Source organism: Dermacentor silvarum, chromosome 2 (genome assembly GCF_013339745.2).
Source record: "Dermacentor silvarum isolate Dsil-2018 chromosome 2, BIME_Dsil_1.4, whole genome shotgun sequence".
Classification (NCBI taxonomy): domain Eukaryota; kingdom Metazoa; phylum Arthropoda; class Arachnida; order Ixodida; family Ixodidae; genus Dermacentor; species Dermacentor silvarum.
In genome coordinates, this window is record NC_051155.1 from 217,109,998 (window position 1) to 217,123,576 (window position 13,579).

At 43.3% G+C, this 13,579-nt stretch overlaps 1 protein-coding gene across 1 annotated transcript; it reads right to left on the bottom strand.

Moving 5' to 3' along the window:
- Positions 1 to 3,272: 3,272 nt before the first annotated feature.
- Positions 3,273 to 12,598, bottom strand: LOC119442637 (protein FAM219A-like). Its single transcript, XM_037707581.2, has 5 exons — positions 11,998 to 12,598; positions 11,389 to 11,473; positions 8,399 to 8,492; positions 6,972 to 7,055; positions 3,273 to 5,391 (listed from the first exon to the last, which is right to left on the bottom strand). The coding sequence occupies exons 1-5, from the start codon at positions 12,145 to 12,147 to the stop codon at positions 5,205 to 5,207; spliced, it is 600 nt and encodes a 199-aa protein (XP_037563509.1). The 5' UTR covers positions 12,148 to 12,598; the 3' UTR covers positions 3,273 to 5,204.
- Positions 12,599 to 13,579: the final 981 nt, after the last annotated feature.

The following is a 13,579-nucleotide window of genomic DNA, read 5'->3' on the forward strand; positions in this document are numbered from 1 at the left end:
CTTCGGCAGTCTGCTCCGGGGACCGCAAAGGAGCGCCGAGCAACTCCCGGGAAAACAAGCCGTCGACATCACGTCCTGACACCGAACACCGCCGGCCGCCGTGGAAGCCAGCCTCCGCCGTGCCGACTTCGAGGGGCCCTTACGTGCCGCATCGTTGTGGACGGACTGTCGACGCGCCCGGCTTACTGTATGTCGCTTTTGATTCTGTGGACTCTAAATCTTTGATTTCCCGATTATTGTTTGAAGTTTAGCTTGTACCGAGATACATATATCATCCATTTGTTCATGTTACAATTGTACATCGTAAAAGTCCTGTATTGTTACAACTGTTCTTTACCATTGCCCCTTTCCTACTGTTATCTGTAACATCTTCACAACTACTACTTAATTACGCCAGTTGGTATTATTGTTGAGCCATCATATTAAATTACTGCTCTTTGCTTGTTTGACCCGGCCTCTGTCTCGTTCACGACGGCGATTGGCGAAAGCCAAGCACCAGACTCCACCCCCTTAAGTCACTTCTCAGGAGGAGCTAAAGCATCGACTCTGAGTCGTGACACCATCTTATGCCTGCAAATATCCTAATTTTATCACTACACCTAGTTCTCTACCGTCCTCTACTGTGCTTTCCTTTTCTTGGCATACATTCTGTAACTCCCATGACATATAACCTACAGAACCTACTACGCTACCTCTTCATACTGCTCTGCCAGCGCTATAAGAATAATATGAGCATCCCCTTAGAAAGGGGGTGGCAGAAAGTGCCACCAGGCCCATTCTTTTTGCTGTCTTGCCTTGACCTTTAGAGGAGTGCTGACATTACATTTATGACTTGTCATTCTAATGCGATTAGCATTATTTGGACACTTGACACACTTTTTGGTCTACCAATGTATAACCTCTTTCACAATTGCTGCAAGCGCACTCCACAGGTGCATGGCCAACTCGGAACACTTGCTCTTCTAGCTGACACCTGAAATAGCAATCATGCCTATGCAATCATGCTGTAGTTAATTCTGTTGTAGCGCAAGCATGAAGAGCAGAACGTGGGGCAAACTTATGAACTGCACACGGCACTTCATGACGTCACTGTTGCTGGCGGTAATAAGGCCTCGCACATGGGCAGTAAATGTCTTTGCTTCTGGACCGGCTTCGTCGATGCTACTTCAAATTCGAAGTTAGATATGCTGAGGCCTAATTCTACAGTGCCAGTGGGACAAAACTGGCTGCGGTTGGAAGGCTGCGTTTAGTAAAACTTTCTTTCTAGCGTCCGAAGGTATAGAAGCTGTGGTCTGTAGAGACCAACGGGACAAAACTGGCCCGTTTAATGAAACTTTCTTTGTGGTGTCTCAAGGTGTACACTCTGTGGTATGTGGCAGCACTCTGTGTATTAATGCACTTAATATACTTTGTCCACTTCCACCACTACAGATTGTGAATAAAGATGTATTCAGCATATGGTTTGTGGCTACATTGCTTGAATGCTAATCGCATTAACATCGACAGTCATCATAGATGGGTTCCGCGAAAAGTTTTTATTAAATGATGGGTCCAAGCCCTCTAAACCCGAGGAAGAGTACTGGTAAGTGTGAGAGCATCCTAAATAATTTACAATACTTGTTTCTAGGAACTAGTTTCGGTTTTAGCATCCAGGGGGTATACGTGATGAGAGAAAAAGACGTCTAAAAAATAAAAAATAAAATAAACACTCCATGGTGCTTCCGCCGAGGTGTCTAGACTATGCTGATTGTTTCGCTTCTGAATTGGTGTAGAAGTCGTGATAATGTTGATGACGCCATTTTGATACCAACTGTAGCATCAAATTAAGATAGTGTTTCCCATCTTTCATACTAGCTACGCATCATCTCTTTGTGTGAGAAGCATGTGGTAGAGTTTTTACAACTTCGAAAATATGTGTCGGCATGTCTAAGATGTTCTGCTCGTGATAGCAAAACGTGGAATCTTTAACTTCAATATGCTAAATTTACCATTTGCGGCAGTGTGGTGCTCTCCTTGCATAGGCATGACCCAAAGCAGGCAGTGGTGCCCAGCAGCTCATGGCTCCTACATGACCAACTCCGATCATTGAGGCAATTTTAATTTGTTTAGAAATTGCAGACCTTCCATCATGATTTCCTTTGCAACTAAGTCATTCTCCCAGCATACATGTTGGCAGGTTTCCAGAAGGATAATCTAACACTGCCAAATTAATTCAATGTTTGCCTTTAGTGTCCCTTCAAAGGTACAGGTATGTTCATACTCCCGCTATGAATGATGACAGAAAGAGCCCTGTGGCAAACAGCATGGAATTACCATTCTACTTAGCGACAGTGTAACACTCTGTGGCAGCCAAGTACTCCATAAATATTGCATGCTGCACACACACACATGGCAAAGTGAAAATCTAAACCATGTGTGCAATATTTCTGTTCAGCCGGCCAACAAGAATTGATATTTTGCTTTTAGCCTTTTGTAGCTTTGATATTCAAGTCACATCTACATGTCTTGACATGTCAGCGAATTACGTCTGAGCAGGTAATCGGTGCACCAAACAAACAAAAGAAAAGCTTACTTTGGCAACACTGGCATTTCGAAGATATCCTGATGATGTGTATTATCACAGCATAGGCATACTCGAGTGGGACCATTGTCAGCAAAAACATTATGGGGTCTGAAATGATCTTGGTAACAAAGAACACATCACACAGCAGTGCGAACATAAAAAAAGAGCATTTATTGCTCCTTCTATACAACAAGCCAGCTAGCCAAACAACATACAAGGACTAGCTCCTTGATGAAGACGCACTGAGGAACTGACGTTCGACTCACCGTCCAAGGATACCGAGGAATTGTTTGCCCATGTCCGACGCCAACACCAAAGTTGTCCGCAGGTGCGATTCTGCGAATGAAACCACCTCTGCGCAATAGTGTTTGGCCAAGCCAGTGCCACACTCCAAAGCCAAATGGGAAGCCTCCTGCAGGTTAGTCCCTGAGGGCACGCCTATGAGCGTGCCAACAATGCAAAGCCAAAGAGAAGGACGCAGGTTACTCTCGCATCTGAGTTATCAACACCATCGAGTGGCGCTCACATTGGAACATGTACACCACCTCTTGTCGCAGCTGTATAACTAACTAAAACACCAACTTCCCCGATCACTTGCGTGTGTCGTGCAGGGAATTCAAACGTGAGAAGATGTGAGAGCCATGCGGGGAAGACGAACGCCAGGAAACACGTGAGAGTCCAGCATCCCCACAATTCATAGCACCAGAAATCGAAATACCACATTTTTAATGCATAACAGTTACGTAAAAACATATGCGTCCAAGGTGGGCAAGTAAATTGCGCATCAGGCATTGACTAGAGTAAATGGAAATGTTCTGAAGCAAAACAATACTGATGAAGCTCACACGAACAAAATATGCCACGCACAAGCATCAACTCGCAATTGTAGTATCACTGAGTGTCAGGATAATAAAACCGACTCTTCATAAGATCAATGTTAGTGCCGTGCACAGATCCTGTCATTGCAACCAGTGCAACGAGTGTACACAGAAATGCATCATTTTACGAATCTTTAGCACATCCAAGAGTAACTTTTCAAGTTACAACTAGGCCACGTTCTCATAACCAAAGCTGTTCTACATCAGATCAGTATAACTGATCGCTACAATAATGACAAGTATGGGTTGATACCTCTGATATGCGAATGAACTGGTAATCGCAAGAACTGGTGACATGTGCTGCTATGCACACACATGAAGGGCCATTCTTTTGGCTAACGCTCATAAGTGCAAGCATAATGAGTGTCATGAAACATTTTGTGAGCACCAAATGTCAATAAATGCATGTTTCTAAGGAAGTGCAGATTAGTCAATTCAAACACCATTGTAGCACAGTAACAATGATAAACTTGGATCGCTGTCTCAAAACTAGCAGTGTAGGTTCCAGCATCAAATACTTAAAGTGCACAACTCGTGTGCCACCTGACTTAAGTTTGAAATAAAAATTGTTTTTTAGTTAAGTTCACACAGTCTGACATCCACATAGGAAATCACTCGCTGAACTTGTGTGGCACTACTAAAGGCAAGAAAGTAGTATCAAGTAATTTCTTAGTCCTGGTGTACAAATTGTTTTGGCACTGGAATGTTTTCTACGTAACAGTAAACAACGCTGCCATTGTGAAAACTCTGCCATGACAATGCTTTGACTAACATGCACAATCTTGACTACAACAGAAATCTACAGTAAATGGCAAAACATTTCAGCTTAGGTTATGCTACCCGACAACTCGATTCACGTGTTCAAAGGTAATCGAGAAAGACTGCTGCAAAATACAAAGCCTTTGTCTCATAAAAATTGCTCGCAAAGGTTTCACATCATGTGACTCTAATACTACTCTCAGATTCAAATTTAGCTGTGCACGGCTATAAGCACTCCACTAACGCGGCACAAATCACCTTATCAGCTCCGAAAAAATAATGCATCATTGCGTCAATCCCTCTGGTGGCAACATTTGCATTCAATCTGCTTCGGAATCTAAAATTATGCCAAGGCATAAGAATGTGCCATACGGCTACAGACATAGCTCACCCTCAATACGAGCGAGGTTCCACTACTGCCCAATCTTTTGTGCAATACCATTATTCAAGTGCAGTGCTGAGCAAATGTATCACAGCACAAATTGTAGGATTTTTTTGTCTTGGTAGAGCATAGTGAGCATTATGTACAGAATTGGAAATCGTGAGATTCCAAAATTTTTTGCAATTAAATAAATTGTACATTATGACCCAGTTCAGGAATCAGGGTTCAAAAATTTGAAGCACACCCCTGGCAAGTGGAGGGCAGTTAAAAGCAATGAGTCTCACACAATGCATGCCACTGAACATCGTGGAATCGTCTAATAACAGCTTTGAGATTTGAAGCATCCCCCAACTAGGAGGAAGGCAGCAAATAAAATTTCGAGTTCTGCACAATTTCACGCACCACTCATCACGATACGTTATAAGTTCACCCACTATAGCTGCTGCAACAACAACACGAATGTAGCGAGTGGTATCAGCAGCAGAAAAAAATATGGAATGTTAAACCGAACAGTCAGTCCGTTCACGCCTGCACCCCATGGTCACGTTCCAGAAAAACGTTCCAGAAAAAGACCGTCTTTTCCACATAGCAATGGTCATGTCAGCAAAACAACAACAGCCGGTCACATAACGGAGCACGTCTGAGATGGGTTGCAGCAGGAACACCTTTGAGTCAGTGGTTTCGGTGGAATAAGGTCTAGATCATCATCGTCGGGGGTCAGGTCAAGATCATACCCATCTCTAATCAGCTGTTGAGTGATTTCACGGGCAGCTGCCTTAGAAGTGGGCTGAAATTCAAAATCCTCTTCACTGTAATGAAATGACAGAAAATTTGGTTGTCAGTCAACTAGCCAGCTGAATAAAAATTTAACAAGCTTTTTATGTGTACTAGTTACTGAACAAAATCTGGAAGACTTTCTCAAAACTGAGACCCACTGGCTTAGCTTCCCTCTAGCATATACAGTGGGACCTTGGTATGACGAAGTCACATCCAACAAGGAAGCATATTGTGTAAATAATGCTGTTAGCATTACGGAAACTGGACTGCTGCAGCATTATAACTGGGAAAAAAATATGCAGATCCCATGCACTGTGGGAATCTATGTTATGCAAAGCATTTTGCAGGTAGCCAGCTATCCAGCATCATTTGGGGTTCTTCAAAGCGTTGCCTCATGGACCAATATGTTTGTGTAAAGCATGCAATTGTGTGTGTGGCATGAGCCTGTGTATTGCGACAGATGCAAAACGACAACAACAGCAAGACGGGAGTTTTGCGTTTACTTCGGCAAAGAGACATTACAACTTGTTCAATTACGACTGGGGCTGATCCCGAAGGCAGTAGAGTGTTGCACAGCGTCTTCGTAGCATTATTTGCTACGAGGAAATGACTGAGGAATGTAGGCTGTTCCTGATGGCGCAGTCTAACACAGAGCCTGAAAGAGCTAGCTGTCATGATCCAAGAATAGGAGAAACTGGCACACTCCTGCTCGTGATGCACGGGAAAGACAGTGGTAAATTGACACAGGCACACATACTCTCGCTCGTGCTAAGTGACGTGAGGTACACTCCAGTCGTCTCAAAGAGCTAGTTGGCATTGGCACGAGAGAAACATGCACACAATTGTGGCCTAACAGATAGAGCATCGTGCTGCTGTGCTGAGAGTCAGGTTTGATTCAACTATCGGAAACGTGAATTTTCTTTTTACTGAAGAGACCCAAAACAAGGAGAGATGCAAACTAACTGCAATGTGGCTAGGAGGAGCCGAAGAATGCTTTACATTAATACATTACCGACCAGCTCCAATAAAATTTTGAATTGCGTAAAAAGGTTAGTTTCAGACAGCGTGTACAGAGCAACCTCAGTGCTAAATTTTACGTTTGAAGTAAGAGTCGACGTTTCACAAATAGCTCGCAATGATGAATACCAAGACTGGAAAAACATGGCCATTATCGATTAATGTAAATGACACAGAACCCTGAAGATTAAGAATGAGCGCAGCAAGCCCGTGGCACACTAAAAAATCTCAGAGGCTTTGTGCTGTGATTTGCTTCATATCCACTAAGCACTAGGTACACACATTGTCTGCTTAGGTACTATGTAAAGGTTCTTAATGAGAAAGCTACAAAACCATTAACCCTGCAGCTTTATCAACATTGCTTGAATGTTATATAGCACTACTCATTTATAAGCAAATGAGTGTAATTTTGTTGCAGTTGGCCTTCAATGAGGTCCTACTGTTATACATTCATCATCGATTCACCAGTGAGTGCACAGTGCAAGTGCTAACAAGCCAAAGCAGCTTTATGGCCTTGCCCCCCACTGATTGAAGCTAAAGTGGGCAAAACTTGGGTGGCACAGACTTCACAGAAGTGACAACAGAGCCCATTCACCTGTCAGACTTCCATGTAACCAAAGGCTCAGTGTCTCCTGACGGCTGAGCAGTTGACCCTTGGCCTTTGTTGGGCACAGGAAGCCTGTTCATGTGAGAAAAAAATAAAAGGGAAATGCAATCAGTACACTATGCACTTTTGATGCTGTTTCACCCCATAATAAAAAACAAGTCTCAGTTTCTTGACAAACTGATTTGTAAACTTTAGAAGGGTATTCCTTCAGGGCATTTGATCAGGCATATTGAAAATGGAAAGTGCAATACACATGAAGTGAGAAAGAAATAGACAAGGCAAGATTACTATGCTTGATCTTCCTTCCTGAAATACTTCAGAGCGAAATTTTTTTGCAAATTCAAGCCAATTTCGATTAAAAAAAATTATTTTCTATCTAAACGTGCAAACACATGAAGAATAAGCATAATGAACAAAAAGACAAAATATTTTGCGGAAATGTTTTTAGCAATAGGGGGAAAACCCCAGGCAGGAAACTGGAAGTGGGCTTCACCCCAAGCCACCTAAGGCTTCGTTTTCAGTTTGTATAGACAGCTCTCATCATATATGAACCATAGGTGTACATTCATTTCCTTTACATCGCATGTGTGACACCACTGCCGCTGGATATCTCGCACCGGCTTGTCTCCTCTAATCTAGCTTTCAAAAGACATTAAGTCGCATGCCAAACTTCTTCTTCCTCGTCTAGTGTTCCTGCTCTAAACCAACAAATGACGCTTGCTGCCTGTCATTAAGTGTTGGCCGAGGATGTTTAGCTGTGTAGGCAACACTCGTCAATAAAGGGTTAAGCAATCAAGAACACAGACCCCGGACCCTGCCATATGCAGTGCATTTTTCATCTGCTCCAAACACAGTGTCATGTGCCACTGTCAGAAGCACTGTCTGTATCTGCAGCCAAGGCAACCGCACATTCAAGCATTTTCGGAAAACAAAATATAACTCAGAAGGGCTGTGCTAGCTTGTCTTGCATCTAAATTGGAACAGTACAGAAACAGGCGAAAAGGAAGGAGTGAATTAGGCACACAGCAACACACAATGCTGTTCCAACAACTTCGTGTTGTCTGTCTCTACTTTCATCCCATTTCTTCAATGTTCCAGTTGATACAGTGCGAAAGTGTCCTGATTTTTCTATGTTGATGATTCAACTTGATAATTTACCTGCAAGGAAGTGTGACGTTGGGCTAGCAGCTTTATCTAAGAAGACATGGGAAATGGCAAAAAAAAAATTTTTTTTTTTAATTGGACCGAGGCTAGGAAGGACACAACACAGCACTTGTGTTGTGTTTTCAAAAGTGTCAGTGCACTTGTGTCTTATTTTTCTGCTGTTTCCCATGCTTCCGAAGGTCTAGCTGCATTGAATGGGGTCTGTGACATGGAGTATGGCTTTTGAGGGCTATAACGTGAGCATACTTTACCTGCTTCGTGGTAGGAGTGTCTTTTTGGGCTGAGTGTCGATGCACGCATTTCGTGTCTGCTGCCGAATTTTCTTTGACTGCTGTATGTGCCGCTCTGAGCGAAATGCAAGAATAGAGCAGTCAGTATAACAAACATGGGGAGAAAGAGCAAGCACAGATTGAATTTGGCCTAACCTTAATTCTCTTTCAATTTTTATGGGCATCTGTGCAGCCATGTGCAGTTCAAAGCTTACACTGCAGAACAATGTGACTGCGCATTAATTAAGCACTTTCTCAATCAAACATCAAAGAATAAGCACTACTAACAAAATGTGAATGAACTTCCTGAAGTCAATGTAAGGACACATGGAAGTGAAGGTGATACTGCTTGCTCTACACACACACAAAAGAAAGTAATAATAAACAAATAAAATAGAAGCAGGAGGCAACACTTATACAGACTGCACTGACTGTGCACTCCACTAAGCCTTTTGCAGTGTCCCACTCTGTACCTTTCCTGCTTGTTAGAAGTTCTTTAGTTTCACCTTCTCACGAGACATTTATTCGTTTTGAAAGAGCACACCTCTTCATGAATAACAAGAAAGTGCAAAAACACAAAACACAGCGAAGTGGACATTGAACGAGCACACTCCTACAGCTTAAATTTACTGAGAAAAAGTAGCCTGCACAACAATGTTCTGCAGGTACAGGACAACGCCTTCAGAACAGCGTGACTGATGACTGTCAAGTTAAACACAGTACATATCAAGTGACGTCGGAGTGAAGCCCATATGCATTTCAGGTCACGCACCTCTAGGCAATGCTCACATACTTTTCCCGCTTTAATAACATGCATTGCTTCCATGAGCTAACAACCTGATAACTTTCATGTCCTAGCACAGTTGTGTCGTGAAAGACTGGCTCCCACCCACACATTTCCTGCAGTGCAAAGGCAGCTGCACAATTTTGTTTACCCTTGCGCTGTTCATGTGCTCAAGAAGCCTGTCATTTGTGTACCTGCCTCTTGTCCGATATACCGTACAGTCACGGTGCACAAGTTGGTGCACACAATTTGCTTTTCGCAGTCCAGGGGACGTATTCTGGGACGATCCCTCTTGGCAATACTATCGCCTCAGCCATCAGGTGCACGCTGATCGGCTGGTTGAGCAAAATCAGATGAGCTGATTGGCAAGTCAAGCACTACGTTACGTCAACGTGACAGTATCACCGAAAGTGATCGTCCGAGAATACAGTCCCATGCCCAGTGGTGGCAAGGGAAAAAAAAAAAAACTAGGCCAGAACTCAGCACCACAATTCTTTAAGTATGCTGTCACATGCTTAGGTTGTGATGATTGTAATGTCTTGACAGCTCATGTATGACGGCTCATGCGCGACTGCTGGTGGGATCAAACCTCTGTCTTCCAGCACAGCAGCACAATACTCTAACCATTAGGGCACAATCCCACACATGCTTCTCTCGTGGCAAAGTCCTTTTATGAAAACGTTTAGTGCATGCGTCACATGCCAGTTTCTCGCATTCTTTCCTAGTGATAGCTAGTGGTTTGAAATGCTGCGTTAAACTGCACTGCCTTCGGGATCAGCCCATATGTGCTGTTAGAAAATATGGGCTGATCACTGTCACTCCGAAGTGGATGAAGTTTGCCTTCAATGCACAAGCATTAAAAACCACAAACTCTGCACTCCGCGTATGTTGAACTCCCTGAATACTCAAAGTGGCTCCATTTCATGATAATCAGCTGAATATTCCTGCACACAACTACTTTGTTAAAGACACTATCACGTTCAACAGGGTGTTTGACATGCCGTGTTCCATTGGCTATGGCGAAAGGATATTTCCTCCTTTCTTGTCATGCTTGCAGCCAATAATTAACTTGTGCATGTGCTTCGTGTTGGTGATCCAATTACTTTAACAAAACAAAAACGAAAAAAAGAATGATCAATTGATTGCACAATAAATTTATATTCAATATACTAATTATGTGGGCTCGCTAGAAAATGCATAAAGCATCATTCTATCACCTTGACTTTCTTTCAGTGGAGTCTGCAGTGCCTTGCAATAATATTGTGTAACTTGGACATATTTATCAACAATCAAATTCGTGAGTGAAAGAGACATAAACCCTGCCGCAGCTCAATAAATTTGATGTATGTTACTTCTGTGTTGCAGCCAGCAAAGAACTACGTTGGGGTAGTTGGTGTATAGCTGTCGAGGCTGAAAGGTTGTGGCAGTAGGCCAGACTCCACCCAAAAGAAGACCCCAGGCAGTGCCTTACATGCACGAGATCGCCCACAACCTGAAATAGGAGGCAACCATGCACAATGTGCCTGTGGCGTTTTCAGCACCAAACAAGTTGACGAGGTTTTGTGCCCACATTCTGACAAAGAAGGTCAAGATGTCATGCGAGAAGCACGCTAGGCCCTATCTGCGCAGCGCTGTAGGCGTGGTATATGAAATACCTTTGAGCTGTGGCAAGGCATACATCGGCCAAACCAGCTGGTGTGTTAATGTTAGCATGTCCTTTCGATTAAGAATGGAACTGGTTTACCCCTACCCTTCCACTGTTGCTCATGTGGCTGTGCACTAAGGTTGAGGGCATGCGCATTCTCGCAAGAAGCCATGATATAAGGGCATGTAAGCTAATAGAAGCATATTATATTGAGAAAGGGGGCTTATACATCAGTGAACCTTCCGTTTCACTTTACAAGAGCGAGTCAATTTTTTTATATGGCTGTGCGATTGTGTTTTGGGTTGCGTACATTAATTTTTGTCGCTCTATTTGGATCTGTGCATCCAAGCATTCAACATATATACATTTTTCACTAAATAAAATTAGTTACGAGGTGGTGTGATTTTTGTCCCGCTGTTCTTTTTTTTCTCTTACCTTTTGCACCACAAGCTTCAACCGTGTAGCAGCCAATAAATTTGTTTTCCTCATCTTAAATGTTTTGAAGAGGATGCATCAAATGATGCACGTGATGTGATGGCATACCTAATCGTCTATGGAGTTGAAGGGCTCGTGACTTTGATGCAGCCTGCTCCTCAGGTGTCTTCTGCGGTTCTTCTGACGGTGCCTCCTGCAACCCAGTATAGATGCATATAGATGCCTTAATTAATGGGTAAATCGTAAAGATAAGCTAATTTATGAGAACCTAGCTGAATATACTGCCTTCACCACTGCTTGCTTGCTCCAGTTTTTAAGGCCATAGTTTTTGTGCAAATTGACAAAGGCGTGTACTGTACAAATCGTCAGAACGGCAATGTAACCTTAATGTCAAAACGCAATACGCCGATGACAGCCGTGCGATGATCTGTTAGTTATGAACTTTTTCAGGATCTTAAAAGGCAAACATGTTCTCGGATGTAGAGGTGACAAAAGAACACGTCTGTTTATTCATTGAGTAATCGGGAAAAGCACAATCAGAGGCCAAATAAAATGAAGTCCTAAAGAATACATTAAACAAGAAAACACACGCCGATTGAGACAGATGGTTGCTACCAGCATCCTCGTGTGCTGTGGAGCGTCGACGAAGGTTTAGGAAATGGTGAACGGTAACACCGAAACAACCTCAAGGTACGGTAAAGATGCAAGTCTACAAGCCTGTGGTTTTTCCTCGGCGCCTTCTGCTTCGTTCATGTCCACTTCACAGCCATCCAATTTCTTCACAGGAACCGGTAGATCTTGCTGCGGCCGATCGCCACCATTACAGCTGTTCGTCTTGGAATCACTGTCGATCCCGCTGTCTTCCATGGTACCAAGGCCGCTAGCGAGAGGCTTTTAGCCTTTGGTTGCACGTGTAATACCTCATTTTGTAACATTCGCTATGCTAAACTACCCACATCTACGCTTTCGAACCGCGAAGCTACGGAGGCATCACATCAACACATTGCAGACGGGTGGCTTTGCCTGCAGCCTCGACAACAGGTGTGCAGCAGGACACATGACAGCGTACTGAAGGCAAGGAATATGCGAGGAAGACAGGATCGCTGTGCACTCAATAAACCTTGCAGTATGAGTCGATAAGACGGCGTAATAATTGTTTGTTTTGACGATGAGCTTCGCTAGCCATTGATCGCGACCCCTTGGCTGACGTCGGGCAAGACAATTGGCGCCAAATTCAATTTGCGTGGGAACGACGTTTGCGCATTTGATCAGCAAAACCTTGCAATTGTCCAATTTCCACTTGCCTAGCTCTGACAAGTACGAACAGTCTAGATGAAGGTGCGTGCCCAATACGACGTTGACGTCGGCGGCTTTAGGGGAAGAGAAAAGTCAAGCCGTCTTTCGTTGACTAGCTGGTCCACCCAGCGAAACACACCTTTAAAATTCTTATTACTGTCTCAAGTACGCAGGAATACGGCAACGGTTGGGTGTTGCAATGGTTGGGTATAAACCGAGCAGTATAAACCGAGCAGTATAAAAGCGTGCACTGTCGGCGCAGGGCATTCCGACGTTCGGCAACGAATATGGCGAGGACGAAGAAGCAACTGTCTCCGGAAGAATAAGGGGCGCGGCAGGAACGACGACGGGAAGCTGCTAGAGCATGGGCCCAACGACGACGTGCCGACCCAGCATTGGCAGAAAGTTTTCATTCTTCTGGGGGTGGCTGGGGCCTGACCAGCTTTCCGAACCCCACCCATGTATATATATATATATATATATATATATATATATATATATATATCCTTTAATAGAAACTGCGTGTGACCTTGAAAGATTGTTCACTGAAGTGACGAGCTTATATGAGTGTTTGCAAGACCTCAGAGTAGGAGACAATTCAGTTTTACAGCCCGAGTCCCCTTGCACCGTTTCTTGGTTGAGCCATGCGACAAGCAGATTCAGTTAAACACTTTAGGGAAATACATGTGTTTTGTGCGTATTAAGTCGCATAAGTACACATCTATGAAAAAGCAATGTGACGCCTTGTAAAGGATTTAATACAAAAGATACAATCAAGAAATCTTTTCCTGACGAAAGGTCAGTTATTGAGAAGATACAACATATATAAACATTAAGCGATATATAACAATTTCTGAACACAACTTATGACTAGAATTATTAGCATAAGTATAATGTGATTCCATTACGCCATAGTTTTATTACATGTTAAAGCATGCCTTATGCCACTGGTTTCATTTATTTTCCGGAGGCATAACAAAGGATTATAGAGTAAAAATTATCA